The 17,315-nt window shown below is 40.4% G+C and overlaps 2 protein-coding genes and 1 long non-coding RNA gene across 3 annotated transcripts in view; 2 read left to right on the top strand and 1 right to left on the bottom strand.

The window, feature by feature from the left end:
* The first annotated feature begins 1,373 nt into the window (after nt 1-1,373).
* LOC111260054 (uncharacterized) lies at nt 1,374-2,594 on the top strand. Its single transcript, XR_002680023.2, has 2 exons — nt 1,374-1,503; nt 2,430-2,594. It is a non-coding gene; the product is annotated as an uncharacterized LOC111260054 (long non-coding RNA).
* Nucleotides 2,595-4,029: 1,435 nt separating this feature from the next.
* Nucleotides 4,030-9,273, top strand: LOC111260051 (proliferation-associated protein 2G4). The gene is made up of 3 exons (XM_022832526.2): nt 4,030-4,876; nt 7,150-7,263; nt 7,547-9,273. Exons 1-3 carry the CDS (start codon nt 4,478-4,480, stop codon nt 8,189-8,191), a joined length of 1,158 nt encoding a protein of 385 aa, XP_022688261.1. The 5' UTR covers nt 4,030-4,477; the 3' UTR covers nt 8,192-9,273.
* A 644-nt stretch (nt 9,274-9,917) lies between these two features.
* Pi3K59F (phosphatidylinositol 3-kinase 59F) overlaps nt 9,918-17,315 on the bottom strand; it is a 13,486-nt gene continuing 6,088 nt past the window's right edge. Inside the window, exons 9-14 of the mRNA XM_086968122.1 lie at nt 16,883-17,144; nt 16,135-16,635; nt 15,486-15,666; nt 13,703-13,963; nt 13,124-13,343; nt 9,918-12,658 (exon numbers count right to left, since the gene is read on the bottom strand). Of these exons, the coding sequence (XP_086824248.1) occupies nt 12,183-12,658; nt 13,124-13,343; nt 13,703-13,963; nt 15,486-15,666; nt 16,135-16,635; nt 16,883-17,144 (1,901 nt within the window). The 3' untranslated portion in view covers nt 9,918-12,182. The remainder of the gene's footprint in view (nt 12,659-13,123; nt 13,344-13,702; nt 13,964-15,485; nt 15,667-16,134; nt 16,636-16,882; nt 17,145-17,315) is intronic.

The following is a 17,315-nucleotide window of genomic DNA, read 5'->3' as shown; positions in this document are numbered from 1 at the left end:
CATGAGCGTCCTACAAATAGTACATGTCGTTTATTTGATCGTTCCATTGGGTCAGTGATATTTAGAGTGATAGTGTATCAATAAACTCAATATAGACAAAGGCAGGAATTGTTCTACACAGTGGCCAACACAACGGCCAAACAGTCGGCGAAAAGGGAAAGAGATCGACCAAATTGCTTTTTTTTCTGGTGCAGCGATTGTGTGTCGTTTATGTCTTAAGCTAGAACCTGGCTGTACGTCAGCATAGCAGAAGCTGTGGACACTTCGGCCATACTGGCATCGACACGTAGGGCACTTTGCCCTTCCCAAGACGAGCGAAATTCAGCTCCAATCACAAAATCCACTTGCTTACGCTAGAGCTATTTAACAACAGCTTTTCATGCTATACATATAATTTCGTCGCAAACAGCGAAGTACATTCGCTTTTTTATTTATTCGAATACGTGTTGAATTATAGCGAAGTTATCAATACGACAAGCGATAGCGTCTGACACAAGCGGTCCGGACCAACCGCCGCCATAGATTCACGTTTTGACATAGACTTAAGTCGGTACGTGAGTGAGACCGATCTATAATAGTTGAGCCCAATGCTGCCAAATTATCACGGATAATCATTCGTTCACCGAGACCCGGTGAATGGTTAATACGCATATGGTATTTTCTAAGCAGATCGAATCTTTTGCATTGGCAGCCAGTTTCAGCCTTGGCAAATATGCAACTGTTGACATAAACAGTGAACTTATTTGCTAGTTAGTGGGTCAAGAGTAACTTGATCATTTAGCTACATCAAAAGCATTCAGATTAGACGCTTGTACGCGTTTCGGGTATGAAAACTGTTGATTGGTTTCGAACGCGTATTTAGCATCGTCATACAAAACCTACCAATGCACGTAGCAAACCAACGTGTATGTTGAGCATGTCATATTTGACCTGTCTGGTTTCATTCCACGCACTTGTCGTAAAAAGTCATTGTAGCAATGTGTGTATAATTGATGTGTAACCACGTTTAAGTACAGTTATCGCTGATTGCTGCGTAGCAAACCATGACTTACTGGGCAACACTTGAACGCAATCACCATCAAGATACCGTTATCTTATCTCGTGTGGTTACTGGCTGTTTTTCGACAGCTCTTTATTTTCGCCGACCAGCCTCTAACAAAAAGCTGACAAATGCATTTAGCATGCAAGTATCTTTCAGATAGACCATCGCGATAGATTCAATCTATTTTTAATAGAGCTCCAGTAGCCACCTTGGATGAGTTGGAATGTTCTTGTAACACCTTTCATTCATGGTGATCTCTGACCTGAACGGAGGTAATCGGATCTCTCAAAGACGAAAATTAACGCTACAGATGTGTCCCGCTATCTTCCAGGGTTGATTGATGGACCTCGGCACTAACGACCTTAGAAGAGGTTGCTGTTCGAGTCCTGACGACTCATCTTCGGGGGTTATCTGTCTAATCGATGCCACTATACTCGTACGTTCGGTAAACTTCCTGTGAGGTGAATGCAATATGCTTTCTCTGACGTTTCACATCTACGTATGCTTTACTGCACCTAGATATGACTAATTTGAGTAAGTTCATACGCGAACTTTCGACCCGGATTTCAAAAGCTTAGACAGGTTGTTCTATTATGTAAAACACTAGCTACGTTCTTGTCATTGAACTTAACTAGTGGCTGTGATTGTGCCCTCCGGTCTTTGTTAGTGCTAGATTATTTCTATTCTATGAAATTGATGGATCCTTTACTTGGTCCACATTTACATACTGTTATACAGTGCAACTTCTAGTGATACTGTTTGATATATAACGTCTTACGACACACACCGTTGACAATCTTAGATATGACACTGGCAGTGGGCTGGCGACAGATACGTGTTGCAGTTGTAAATGTAAAACTGTAAGCAATTTCGAAATACAAATAGTCTGGCACTGTTTATTACTTCTCATTTCGAAGTCTAAGGGGAATTTATTTTAAACTTTACTGTCTCTCGCTAATCATTACTATTATTATGATTTATTTTAATCGTCATTAGTATTACTTGCTTGAGGAGACGACGTATATATGTTTTCATAGACAGACCTATCTCAAGACGGGCCAATAACTTAGGATGTATCTGTATCTCTTCGTTTGAAATTCAAGAAAACACACGTCACGAGTGGTCCTTATGCCACCGATGATGTGAAATGTCAGACAGTAGATAAAACAAGGGGCATGCATAATACAGTTTGGTTCTGTAAGAAACGCCTGAGATTATTTTTTATCAAGGTTTCTATTGTTCTGTTTTTAGAGCCCGGTAAAATCTACATAATATCGGTTTATTTTTAAATGTGATTGAATAAACAAAGCGTATACCGTCATTTTCTTTATACTACATGGCGAAGTAGTCCTGAGATGAGTGATTTGTAAAATTTCTGTTCCCACAGGTTTGTGAAATTTAAGCCTATTGACTATATAAGCCTGTTGCCAATAACAGCTTAACGGACGAATCAGCGGTATGAACATATCCTGAATAGTGCCTCAATATAACAAAATTGATAGAATTTATTTTCAAGGTTTCTTTTTTTAAAATAAAAACTTATAACAATATGCAGAGTTGGGAGATATTTGCATAGTTAGAAGAGAAATTGTACCTTTTTACTTTAGATATAAAGTATTCGTTAAGTTTAAAAGTAAATATTTCCTTCAAAAATTTGTTTAATATTTACATAAATTAAAGATTAGTGTTATGTTTTTGTCGTCGCTAGTTATGATCTTCCAAAAAATAGAACAAAACCTTGTCTATTGTCATGAAGTATGGAGAATGTGCAGAAACTTTCTAGTTGATCAAACTCTTGCAAGGCAATGTCAACGAATTTCTCAATGTTTGGCTTGATGTTTTCATAACTATGGGTAACCAACAGACAGTCCTTTCGAGTGGACCGACAAAGAAGAGATACATTCTAAAACTATTATATCAAAAAATTAATGTCCTGCCTAATAGATCAGGCGCTGATTTTACATAGAATTTTTTTTTACGATCGTGGTGGTACCCGCTCATACAGCAGCCCTAGCTTACGTGATCTAGTTGTGATGTTTGCATGTCAACTATCCTTCTTGTTTTCATGTATGCTGTGTTTTCATTAGGCGCCTGCTTCAAAAAGCAGCGCCTTGATCTCCTTTCTTTTTGAAACGTGAAACAAGCGAAGACCCAATCTGGCTACTAAGAGAGCTTTCGAAATGGTTTGCTAGCTCTTCATAGCACGCGACTGTTTCAAACACCAGACCGCCATCACGGACATACGACAGTGACAAGCAGCAATGGGATCAAAAACGAGCCATATACAACTTTTGAAATACTTGATTTGTTTTCATTTATCTAAAGTATGTTGAGACAAAAAAAAGAAAGGGTTTTTAATGCCGGTCCATATAAAAACTCTATTGCTTTCTTAGTGGATTCTTTGGAAATTTCCAAACCTTATGGCAAATTAACTGTGTTCATAATTGACTCACCTAAGCTTCTAGAGGCTTGAAAGCCAACTCTAGATATTGCTGTGCTATATGACAAAGTTGTTGAGTTCCCTACGCATGAATTGATCGACTTGGCTTGATGTTTACAGCTTGTTGGCTGGCCACGAAGGTCCAGGGCACGATACCCTTACGATGCAGTTGAATTCTAGCGCTTTTTGTACTCGTTCGTAAATTAAGGATGTTACTGTCTATGCGCGCGAACGGGACACAAAAGAGCTTAGAGCTGTGCAACTATGTATTGGACGAGTCTGCATTGACTAGCGTATATCCCATACAAGTCCATATTACGCTTATGTATTTATACTTTAACAACTCATCAGTAAAATCGTTTAGCACTGAGGATTGTCATTGATTTCTTATTCCAGTTTATACCACCATCAGCGGCAGCATCACCAGCGGCCGTACCTTCTGCAATAATAGTTGTATACATGTGGCTGTCTGTTTGTTTATCATATGTATCTGTGCTACGCCTGACGCTGCTACTCAAAGGTTCTACTGCTACTTTTTCAACAGCTATCGTTGTCATAGTGCAGCTGGGTTCGACTGTCTGTGTCTAGCTTCGTTAGCTGCTGGCGACTAGGCAGGCGCTAGTTCGGCGGCTACGTCGTTTCCTGTTATGGTCCGGGCTCCTCAGTCTGTCGTTGCGGGCGACTTCTTTTGGCGCAAGGCACCGTCGTGCGAGCAACGTGGTGCTGCTGAGCGGTCGGCGGCGATCGGTAATCAGTGAGGCGCCGAGGCCCCCTGTGTGATAAAAGACAATCCAGTCCTGTTTGGTGCGATACAAAAAATAAAGGTCGAGTGCAAGTCGCCATTGCGTCGTGCAACGGAAGTCTGTGCGTGTGTAGGAGAGAGAGATAGAGAGAGAGAGAGAGAGAGAGCAAGCGAAGAGTTTCTCTTTTGTCATCATTGTTCAGATTGTCCCGGAGATTGAAACCAGCGACGTTGACCGCAGACGCTTGACACCATGTCGGAGATGCACGAGGAGGAGCAGACATGCCGAATTGAGGCTGTCGTCACCAAGTACAAGACCGCGGGTGAGATCGTCAACCGCACTCTAGTCAAGCTCATTGAGAAATGTGTGGCTGGAGCCTCGGTACTCGACCTGTGCGAATTCGGCGATAAAGCGCTCACCGAAGAAACAGCAGCGGTTTTCAACAAGAGCAAAGATATCCGTAAGGGTATTGCATTCCCTACTTGTATCTGCGTTAACAATTGTATCTGCCATTTTTCACCGTTGAAAAGCGAACCCCCCGTCGTTCTGGCCACTGGCGACGTCGTCAAAATTGATCTGGGCGCACATATCGATGGTTTTATTGCGGTCGTCGCGCATACGCTAGTTATCGGCGCCACAAAAGAGAATAAGGTAAGAACAGAACGGGACACCTAGTGTTCCTGACTGATAGAACGATAATGATTAAGAGGTGTACAGATGGGACTGCTTTTCCCATTCATAACCTAATTAGCAGAGCCATGTTCAATGAGCTGAGGTCTGCTGCTGATCCAAGCCGTTTAACAATTCAATGACGCTGTGTGGATGTCCCAACCAGCAAACATATGGAGTTGAATGGCGTCGATTGACGGAAATTAAGGACCTCTAGGTCTTTGAATGACGATCGCTTTATTGTCTTACAGCCTGACTTACTGGCTGTTTTGTAGGTGCGCTACTGGCTCCGTTTGTAGTGGCAATATACAGTCTGTGTACGTACATGCGTGGCCCATGCATTAAACTGCAATCTAAACAAGTGGCCAGTTACTTTCTCTAGGCGTTACGCAGAGTATTGCTTGGCGCCAAAAACAAGTATACGGGATATCTAATTGAACAAGCTAAAGTATCTCGTTCGTAGAACTTGTTGTGTCTTTTGCAAAAGTTTGATTCCAGCCAGCTCAGGCTATTCTAGGCTGGACAAGTTGTCCAACACGGATGAGACAGACGATCGAAGCTGCTGTTTGTAGTCAGGGATCGGAGCTACCCTCTGTGTGGTGTGCGCCTATTTACAATGCTGACGTCTGATCTAATATCAACATCTGCTCGCTCAAGGAATAATCTTTGCATACGCCTTGTCCACAGTACAATAGTGGGGATATCATGGATATTTTTAAATCATAGTGCCGTATTGCTAGCGTACGCATCAAATGTACAAGTATTGTAGAGTCCTGGGTGGATTTGTCAGACCGATGCAGGAACAGGGTATATTTACCAATATAAAAGTTGGTACTAGTGAAATGACGTTTCAGTTATAGGCAGAAATTGAAAACAATTCAGCAACGTTGCTAACTAGAAATAAATGATCGATATGGAAATTAAAAGTCGGATTAGGTAGTTTAAGTGGTCATGACGCTTGGGTCGCATCCTATGTGGTTGTACACGGCTGAACGGCCTTCCGACTTACAATTATCATCAATCATGAAAAGATCAGGGTTTTTGTTCTAAGTAATGAAACGGTCGTTCTTTCAACCTTTTTCTGCAACACCTTTCGGAATGGGTAACGTAGCTCAGTCACTACAGTCATATTCTATGTACGGAGTTCGTCGTGAAAATAGTTACGTGTTTGTGTTCTCACACAGGCTCAACGGTATAGTCCAGAAGACGATCATTTGCTGTTTTACGTTCGTTAAACCTTACTTAGCAAACCAATTTTTCCAACTTTTGGCCATGAGTAAACTGTTGCTTAAACCAATTAGGGGGCACTCTGCGCTGCGAACGTCCGCACATAAATTCCCAAATTGATACATGCTGTAGGCTTGTAGACCGTAATTCGGAGCTGTTCAAAACTGTTTTTTTAACACCGTCATGGTAAAATGTGTATAGACAAACACCAATTAAGCCTTGCAACTATATCTTGTACGGTCTGTTTCATGCAGGCAGTACCATGACAGCTTTAATATTTAGTATTTTGCGCTAGTGTGTCGCACCTAGCTAACGCATGGTTTAAGTGTTAATATAATAATCTGCTTTCCTTTAATAGATATTTAAATGATTCATCTTCAGTCAGTCATACTATTGAGCAGCGAAAACGGGCTTGGTCCTAATTTGATCGATCAGTTAAGATAATTGCAACGATCTTGTCCTACTTTTTAAATTACTACATTCTGTCTTGTACTAATTTATTTCGCACCTTTTTTTTTTCAATCTTCATTATGACGATACAAAAATGCTTTTCTCACACGATGCGAGCGAACTGATATTGGTTGTTTCATCGACTGGTGTTAGGCTCTGTACTAGTACAAATCTATTTATTTATTTATTTATTGCTGTCCTTACAAAAAGAAATTGTGCTAGAATTCCGTTGTACTTGCTATTTTTTTTATTCATCTAGGGCACGGCGTATCACTGAAGAGAAATAGAACTAATACTAAACTACTTTAGCTATATCGAGTGTGGCAATTATATCTGCCAAGTATATTCAACTTTTCCATGTATGAAGAAGCTAAAAGAGGTTGTAGGCTATGCGAACAGCGCACTTAAACTCACTATACGTATATATATACAAATACGGGTTTATAGGAACATCGTACGTGTACCGATGCAGATTGGTCGCGTAGGTAGGGTTAGCCTTGAGCCTACGGCACTGACACAAGAGTAATCTGAAATCCTCGTTTTTTTCTGAGGCATAACAATTTCTTTATGATTTTTAGGCGACAGGAAGGAAGGCAGATGTTATTTTGGCTGCCCATAAATCGATCGAGGCTGCTCTTCGTCTCGTGCGACCGGGCGGAATAAATTCTAAGGTCACCGAAATTACTCAGAAGGTATCATACCATTATTTCAACTAGGCACGTAGGCTTATTTAGATGTATCTTCTAGCCTTAACAACAATGTCCGAAGCTTTCACTGAATGAACGCTTTTTTGCCTTTCAAGACCCTGTGTAACGCGCTCATAAACGCAAAATTTAATGCCTACCCATAGTGTTTTTGACAAAGTGACGTTTCCCATAGAAACTCATTATGCTATTAAGACATCCGCTTTAACGTTGAACCTTTCCCATCTAATCGGTGACCAATTCTTCATTGTTGTTTTTCTATCTGTACAAGGTGTGCGAAGCATACAAATGCCTTCCAATCGAGGGAATGCTATCTCACCAGCTCAAGCAACATGAAATTGACGGCGAAAAATCAATTATCCAGAATCCCAGTGATGCTCAGCGCAAAGAGCACAAAGAATGCAAATTCGAAGAGTACGAGGTATACGCGCTGGACGTCCTCGTCTCGACCGGAGAGGGCCGTGGCAAAGAGAAAGAATCTCGGTGCACCGTATTTAAGCGTACGGAACATGTTTACAAACTAAAGATGCGGGCCTCACGTGTGTTCTTCTCGGAAGTTGAGAAAAAAGCTTTCTCGATGCCATTTACACTGCGAGCGTTCGAAGATGAAGCTCGTGCGCGACTGAGCGTCGGCGAGTGCGTACAACATGCTCTACTTGACCCATTCCAGGTTCTGTTCGAGAAGGAGGGTGAATTGGTTGCGCAATTTAAAACGACGGTGCTCTTAATGCCCAACGGATCGGTGAAGATCACGGGGGTGCCATTCGACCCATCGTTATACCAGAGCAATCACAAGATTGAAAATAAGGAGGTCCTTGACATCCTCAAACAGAGCTACTCGAGCTCAAACAAGAACAAGAAAAAACCTGCAGCTGCCGTAACTCCCAAGGCAGACGAAGCAGGTGATAAGAAGTAGATTGAGAGTACTGACAAGTAAAAGACGGGAAAAACGACAAGAACGCAGATATACAAAACTTAAACCTATCAAGAATATCGAAAGCATGCAGACGTACATCTGTATGCCGCCAAGGGAAGAATGCCGATCTTCGCGCATCTCACCCGTAGTTTTTCGTGTGTGGGAAGATAGAGATGAAAATCTAAACGCTTTGGTACGCGCCAATATTGAAAACCGCACATTGGCGCAGGCTAGCGCTTATTATTTTGTAATGGCCAGACGAGACGTAACTGCAATTAGTGAGGACATGAGCTATGATTTATATATGGTGGTATTACTATTGTTGGATAACAATAAAAATAAATGATGATTGTGACTTATGGGGAATTACATCACCTGCTATATAGTGGGGTTTGCACTGGAAAGTGATGGATTTGATTAAAAAGTGAGCAGACAGAAAACATTGGAAAGGTAGAAAAATCTATTAAGGATATTGGTTAAAAATAGGTTGTGTGGAGGGAAACTTCAATTGGATAAATGGATGGTTGCACGGACGGGATAAGCGATGCGATATACGTATTGTATTCGCCGTGTCTTTATCATTGCGTCATTATTAACAGCACCATCGTCAGCAAAAGCAGTAAATGGTACGTCAACAAAATGTAGCAACTCATCGATTTATGACGAATTGTAATGGCTCAGCAAGCAATTTTGCTTTCTGCCACGAGTTAGAGGTAATCTTTTTAGTGGTAATGTGTTCACGAATTCTCGCTTGTGCTAGTTAGCAGGGCCAAGGACCATTAGCGCCCACATCATCATCATCATCATAGTACGCTGATGACGATTTGGTCTTAGGAGCGACCCGCCAGGTTCATTGGCGGTTCATTGGCGATGGTTACAACTACGCAGCAAATAGCAAAAGCAACAACAACAACAACAACAACAACAACAACAACAACAACACCAACAACAACAGCAGCAACAACAGCAACAACAACAACAACAAGGACACACGGCCAGTCAAAATAATATCGATAGCTTGATACCGAGCTATATATTTGATGTGTAAAATAAAAGCATCGATTTTTGGAAGAAAAACGGCATTTCAGTCGTTTTGTTACTTTAGTGCTATGGCCATCAGGCAAGGCTTTCGTCAAGGTTAGGAAGAGTCAAAAAGGATTTTTAGGAGTATTCACTCTGCTCACATTCGATCTCATATGTATAAGATAGTGTCCATGACATGACTGCCGATGAAATCCAATAGTCTGGCAACCGTTATAAGATATCAAAATCTAACAAAAAATATAACTAGTTTACTGATTTAGACCTAGATTCATTAGGAAATAAGTTGTCAATTACTGATAGTTAGGGCCATGCTAAGTATTGGTAGACAACCTTGTCTGACGGAACGCCTAACGGCGATACTGGACGTAAAAACATACAGGCAGCTTAAACTCGTAGAGAACCACAGCTTTAAAATCCATTTTCACTTTTTCTGGGAATTGATTTCTTCGCATTGATGGAAAAGCTCTTCTTGGTGTAAGCGAGCTGTCGGTATCGCTATTTCTTACTTTGTCTTATGGGCTTGCATACCTCTATGGGTACTATTCTGAGTTGCAAAGTGTGCACACATAATTGTGTGGCTCTTTTATTATAAATCGCTTGTACAAACCCAGTAGAAACACTATTTCAACGTTTAAATAGTTCGTGGAAGTTCGATTCAAACGACTGAAATGAAAGCACGGTATTAATTATATTTAAATAGTTTTATTCGCCGGTTATCGTATTATCGTCTTTTCCATTTGTGAGGAGTGCTCCCTTTTCTTGAGTAGTGCTTTTACTTTATCCTAATTTTCTTTTCACACTCTATATTCGCTCAGGTTTCCTATTATTTTATTTCTATATTCAAATTTTATTTCCTATAGTTTTCAAAAAATCCAGTATTCCATCACCTGTGCTTATTCATCAACGTTTGCGCTACCGTTCTAAAGTGCTAAAATCGCAGAAATGTTACAAAAATACATGCAAGCGTACCCATAGCTATATCAGTCTTATGCATGCTTATTTTATTCATATACATATATATGTGTGTGTGTATGTATGATGATTTTGTATCACAATTGAAGTTACGTCGATAAAAGCTGTCAATAAATGGAACTCTACGGTAAACGGCGTTAGAGCGTCTGCCTATGCAGTGGCGTAACGAAAGAAAGATTTACATTTTGAGTAATAAAATTACTGAAAAAGGGTAGATTATAATTATTAATTCGAGCTGGTTGTAATTGTGCATTTGTAAGTCTGTAATTCAATAAGAACTATGAAATATTAAAAAAAATGTTAAGGAAACGCGCTTTTAGCAAACCAGCTGGCTATTCTTTTTCATCTAGAATGGAGTAACAGAATCTTTTAAGTTTTTATAATTTATGTTTCCGTCGATGTAATTAGCCAAACGGCGCGGGTATTATCATTATTTTTATTGACTTATTTGTCCTTAACTAAGGAAGTAAACTTTTAAGTTTCTTAAGAGATTTTCATACCTTTTACTACCTATACTTGACCTTAACGCATACAGATACACATACATGCTAACAAAGTAATTCAATAGTAGTAAAATTAAACCTATCTACAAACATGTAGAGGAAAGGCAAAAACGTATTTTCAGAACCACCATATTGATCGACTAAACAGCCCAGACATGTGTTATTTGTGATGTTCTTGTGAAGGCCTGTTCATATACTACAACCTCATGTTTTTTGCATGTGCTGAAAGAACGTTGTTGTTTTCACTTTCAGTGAATCTCTTCTCTGACTCGCTGTTTACATTCGTTTTATACTGCTTTGGATGCTGTCGCTCTCGTCTTTCATTAGTTTCTTTCTTCCGGATAACTGTGTTGTTGTTGTTTACGTTATGTATACTTCTGCGATCTCATCTATGTGGTCTATTTGTGATTTGAACATTTATGTACAAAATTTGCTTATATGTAGCATTCTTTACTTTTGCAACGCTATCAACTCACTCCAACAGTAGAGTATAACATTTGGTTTGGAAAAATCTTCTGTTTTGCCTTGTCTGCTGTCCAATTATGGCCGTCGTATGCTCCCCTTTAGCGCATTTCATTTACCCAGCCCTTTTTAAATAAAATGGCATCTAACTTTTTAGTTTTGGGATTCGGCATGTGCAAATGTTATTACTTGCTTGAAAAAAAGGAAAATGCAAGCGTTCGTAGAGTAATACAGAAAAAGCACCTTTGCTATTTTTTCCTGATATTGATTGAGATGACGACTAGAGTCACGGGGCGTTTTGTGACGCTTTAGCATTTCACTGCCAGCGAGCTTACACGCTATTTCTACGATGGCGTTGTTCATTAGATCAGGTTCGGGTGACTCATCAGTAATTAAACTTATTACGATGCCACCAACATCCAACAGACAACAGAATAAAAATTAGGAGCTCCTTACGTCGATTGAATTTCAGCAGTTATCGCTGCTTCGTTCTTGTTACCTAAAAGCTGTAACGATCCCTTATTACTGCAGCTCTTTCTATATGCAAAGGAGAGTATTACTAAGCTTCTCGTTTGTTTACTCAGCCTACGGACACATCACGAGAAAGTGAGTATAGCGATCCTAAAACCTTCTTTCCACAGTCTGGCCAATGCATTGTCCATTTAGATAAAACCTACGAGTACAGCTGATGCCGTATACTGCATATTTCGTTTGATAAACAGTTTATAGCTTGACCCCTCCGTAACAAACAATAACTCATTTTCATTGACACCTATTTTTGCGCCAGTTTTTACCATCTCATCTAATCATCATCAAAACTAAACTTAGGCTTCCTTTTTATTTGGTTTTCATTTGTGTACGTTGGACTGAAATTTAAACTACTAGTTATTTTTATTGATGCTGTTTTCCTTTGGATTATTTAATTGAAGTCCGTTCAATTATTGTTATGCAACTACAATACGTATAGTGATTAATTCACCTTGTCTCTGTACTGACGTATTCGGCTCAGTCTACTTGCGCCAATATTGCGCCCATTTGTGAAGAGATTCCACGACGACGGCCATGACAGCTGAGACAGACGAATCGATAAGGCGCTGCATTTCGGAGACCGCTTCTTCGTCTGTCATCTCAAGCATGAATTTGTCCTGAACCTTTTTGGCAGTCTTGTCGGGTTCGAGAGCAATGTCGGGCACGCTGGCATCCACCATAAGAGAGAACAAATTAAGAATAAGGTTAGCGTGACGCCGAAGATGTAGGAACGTGGTATAGCATTGTTTTTTGAACTCGTTATAATGCTCCGCATTCACGCCTCCCATTGCTTCGACCATTTCACGACTAAGTTTCATTGGTGGAGGCAAAGGTTTCGGATCCCGACCGAGAATGTAGCCAAAGTCGATGTGGAAGAGCTGACCACGTTTGGTGAGTAGTAAGTTGTCCAAATGGCGATCGCCCACGCCCAAAAGGTACGTGATCACGCAATAGCCAGCTAAAAAATGTGTGGCAAAAGAGAATTATTAAAAGTATGTTAACGTACACATATCAGTATATTACCCTCACTACCGACCGTAAACGTTCTTTATTTCCTTTAGGTATTATTAGTTCGCTTCTTATCACTTTTCTAGCGGTTGTTTTTCCTTACTAACTTGTTTTATCCTTTCCGACTCAAAAACGTTTTCGAATGTATTGTCTGGTGTTACCCTTAAGCAGCAAAATCCTTTCTGACTTCAGCCACTGCGCTGTGGGTCTTGTTGTTACGATACCCATTGTAGGTCTAATATCCATAATATCAGTAAACGAAATATGTTTTAAGAGCGTCAAAGTGTCTCCATGAAGCAAAGGGTCGCCTAAAAATTCGGGTGCAGTTCCTGTGTAAGCTATAAAAGATCACAGAGATGTCACTATTAAACACCTTGAGATCATCGACATCTGTGTGAAGAGGAGAGAAGCTTACCGCAGGATTTCACATAGTTGTCCATTACTTCGGGATCGATTCCGTATGGCCCGTTTGAATTAGGTGCACATTTTTTGAAGTAATTCTGAATTGATCCTTCTTCTTTCAGCACGTCAGCTACCGTTCGAGACTCGACGTACTCGACGAAGCCATGCTGGGTTGAAGTCGCCAACACACAATATGGTGTCAACTGAAGGTCCAAATTTTCGCGTCGAAGGAGCTGTGTTTTATGAAAAGTTGACGATTTAGAAGAATCTATATTGGAAACAGTGCATCTATTGTGAACTGCCACCGGTGTCGCTGCTCGCCATTCGGCACAGATTGCCTGAACTTATATTACTAATTGTAATAAATACCTGAGAACTCACAAGTTGTTTTGCATTTACTGTGAACTTTCGTCATTAAGACCTATTAATAGCTATCGATCGAATCTCAGATTTACTGAGTTCATAATAACATACTATTAAAAATATATACATATTAAAAAGAAGAAGTACAAAATTAAATGTGTGTGGTACAATTAATTTGAGAAGCAGTGAATAACAAAACAGTGATTTCTAAAAAAAAAAATAGACTAACCTTATCCATAAGAGAGATTATTTGCAGGATAAGTTGGTCCTGCCGAAGATCGTCACCGTGCTTAAATATCGCGACGTACTCCTTTCCGACATCCGTTAAAAAGGTTAAGCGACAAGGCATAAGGGCACTCTTAAATAGCGTCGCCTCTTCAGCCACGATTGCTTTAACACGCACTTTTGGATTTAGCGGCAACGCAAGACTCTCAGGAAAAACTAGTTTTGACTTTTCCGGATCGCTCAGCAAGGCTCTTAATTTCTCGATCTGCATATTTGTTTTTCGTTAAAAAAAAACAATGACAAATATTAGACATAGTTCGACACGAAGATTTGCATTGGACGACCAGGAAATCTCGCGTTTCAATAATAGAAGCCAGTTGACAATTTGAGGGTGTTTATATCCGTTAGAGCAGCAGGAGACGCGCAAACTATAGCATTTATTGCAATATTTTAAGGGGATTTGGTCACTGAAGAGGCTTCAACCAATAGGTGACTTGATTTCCTCCCTTTCTCTCTCTAATATATATAGAGCCACAGCTCGAGACCCGTATACGGTTCAGTCGTTTTCATTACACGAACCGGGTTGCCAAACAGAACAGACACGATGCAAAGCTCGAAGATCTGCTTCATAGGCGAGAACAAATTTCCTGAGAACGTTAGAGAACGGATTGGCTGCCAAAAGACAAAGCTCGCGGATTTACATTGTTGACTTTATCATACACTGGAATCTACCTAATTGTTGTTTTGGTCGCTTAAAGCCGTCTCCGCGAGGTAATCGCTTTAGTCCGAGTTCTTGTAAACTAAGGGTTTTATCTGAGCATAGTTTGAGCATTGAGTTGGACTGGTCAGTAGGATGTTCGAAATAGGTTTCACTGGGTATTTCTTTTGCTAATTTTAGACAAATTTTAGGGTTTTTTGGACGACTTGTTCCGTGATCATCCAGGATTTTTGTAATGTTTATATGAAGAAACCTTAAGGTGTTTTTAGAAAAAATACAAATTTAAAAGGAATGGCACAATATGAAAAAGTAGTTTACGTAATAATTGAGAAACCGATTAGTTGCAATAAGAAAGAAAAAAAGGTGGTATTAAATATTGTTGATAACCGTATTCACCTTATCAACAAGGTGACACGATGTTGGCTAATTACAGCTGTGGCAACCATCTAATTGCAACTATATGATAATTGCGACAGCCGAATAACCTGATTTCAACTAAGCAACAAGGTTATTGCGGTATTCCATAGAAAAACAAGAATAAGCATTTTATCCCGTTGTACTGCAACAGGGTAACGGGACCGGAAGAGACAGGGTAGGCGTATTTAGGCTAAGAGTTACGCTGAATGTAACCAATAAGCACAAGTGCACCTAGACAGCTGGGTCACTTTCAGATTAGCTGACGAGGAAATATGTTTGCCATAATAAGATGGCTGTAACGAAATACTAAGAATACTGCAATGGGGTTTCAGCAGAATTAACACAGAATTACCAGAGTTTTGTAGGTTCGCAGTAGAGCGAGAGTTTATTTTGTCAAGTATAACTAAAATAGATTTGTTTATTAACGGTAAAACAGGTAGATATAATAACTGCATCAAGGGAATGGCCTTTTGTTACTTGCAATGGGTGAGCAAGACTACCGCAAAAGTCTAACGAGGTTATGGCAAGACGACACTGTTGGTATATAGTTGAACTATACCTTACAAGCTGGTTGCGGTATCAAATTATCAGGTCAGCTGTCGCAAAATATAGCAGCTTAGGCGAATGTCGCTCAGTTTTGTATACTACAAACCTTCTTTTGGCGGTTGCTACTGTCAGCAGCAATTGGCTTCATGAGATTAACAAGATTTTTGATGAATGAAAGTTGTTTGGCCAGCATCTTCCGTCGCAGGTCTTGCTCTCGGTTACCATTTTTCAGACAAAGGACGAGGCGACGCAGAACATCGGCATACATGTCCGCATAGCTTCGATTTCTTTAATGTAAAAAAAAAGAACGAAAAGGAGTTATACTCTCTCTGATAATACATTATTGCACATACAAAAAACATAGTTTTAGTCCAATTTGAAACAAATATTGAATTTGGAGGGAGAAACAAATCAACAAAAAGTTTGTTCTTTCGTTCAAAAATGTTTCGCCCAACGAAAATAAAGCGCATGCTTGCAATAGGACTAAATCTGCATTGCGTTCTACCTAAAAAATAAAATAGGAGCAACCCAAAGGTGTATACGGAAGTAACTATTAGGCCGAGTGACCATGTTTGATCAAACAACTACAACATGTAAAGGCAAATTACACCATACAATATCTCATTGTCACTATTACGCCCTAACGTATCATTGAACTGCTAGACGCGTCAAATCTAATAGGAGAGATCTGTTTGCACTAATTTGTACTCCTAGAAGTTTTACAGTCGTTTCCAGTTTATTCGAATGGTTCTTACCCTCCATTGTTATCTTTTCTACCAGCGCTATTGGCCGTTTGGGTTCCACCAGCGGTTCCAGCGTTTGCTCCGGGTGTCCCTGTTGCCACTGGGGCATGATTGTGAGAACCTTCGCTCTCGACAGTCAGGTACCAATAAAGGTAGTTAGCAAGGGTGTCGCTTCGACTGGCTCGCTTGATCAAGAAGCTGGCCAGATCGCGATTGTCCTCGAGGACAGCCGTAATAGCGGCCGCAGCTGCCAGACCCGTGGCACAACTTGAATCATCTTGCGGACCAGCGGCTGTTCCGGGATGTATTGCCGTTGATCGTTCAATACCAGCAGCGCGATAACGAGAATCTTTCGAGTCAGTATCATTATACTGGTCCCGATAACGATCGTCACTCCGTTCCCGCAAGTCGACTCCTCTATCCGTCCTTCGAACGTCATCAATCGCACTATTTACGGTAGCACTGCTGACGTTGCTTTGCGTGCTTTCCATCAATTCATCAAACCTGGACAATCTGGAATAGCCGAGAAATGCTTTAGGTATTAATAGGCGAGCTTCATTAGCGGGAAGCGTATATTTAGCTATATGTCCTCTTTATATCGTACCCCGAAAATATGCCACGGTCATTGTCAAACTGCCTACACATACGTAGTACAAAAAACATACGCCTGTTTTTTTCTAATTCGAAGATCAATGAACTAACAGATTTCGATAAACTGTATACAATGTAAGAAATTTTGCTCTGGTAAGCTTTTACTCACAAAGGCTGCTCAAGCTGTGAATGTGTACCAGGTGAGATAGGGACGCCTTGTTGCGCACCAGCGTTTGAATTGGAATGACCCGGTGAACCCAAATTTACGTTGGTGCTTGTTACTGTATCGGTATCTTGACCGTTTTGAGTTGAAGGCTCATATTTCAGCGCTTGGACAAGCTGCAAGAGATAAAGCAGAAGGTCTTCGTCGGAGGCTTGTTCGAGCCGAGTCACTGCGTAGCGTCGGACGGCCGTATGTTTAAACTGCGGCCCTGTAAATTATAAGTAAAATATCATTCCTAGGTTGCGTTTCAAATGAAATTATACCTTCACTTTGGTAAGTTCGCCCCAAAAATGTGGCACGTTCGACCCACGAATTCTAAACTTTTATTTTCCTACAAATGCCTATTTCAGTAATTCATAATGGTCATCGCTGCTTTGTG

This window comes from Varroa jacobsoni, unplaced genomic scaffold (genome assembly GCF_002532875.2).
Source record: "Varroa jacobsoni isolate VJ856 unplaced genomic scaffold, vjacob_1.0 scaffold_394, whole genome shotgun sequence".
NCBI classification, from domain to species: Eukaryota; Metazoa; Arthropoda; class Arachnida; order Mesostigmata; family Varroidae; genus Varroa; species Varroa jacobsoni.
The sequence above is the reverse complement of the archived record's forward strand: the minus strand, read 5'-3'. Positions and strand labels throughout refer to the sequence as shown.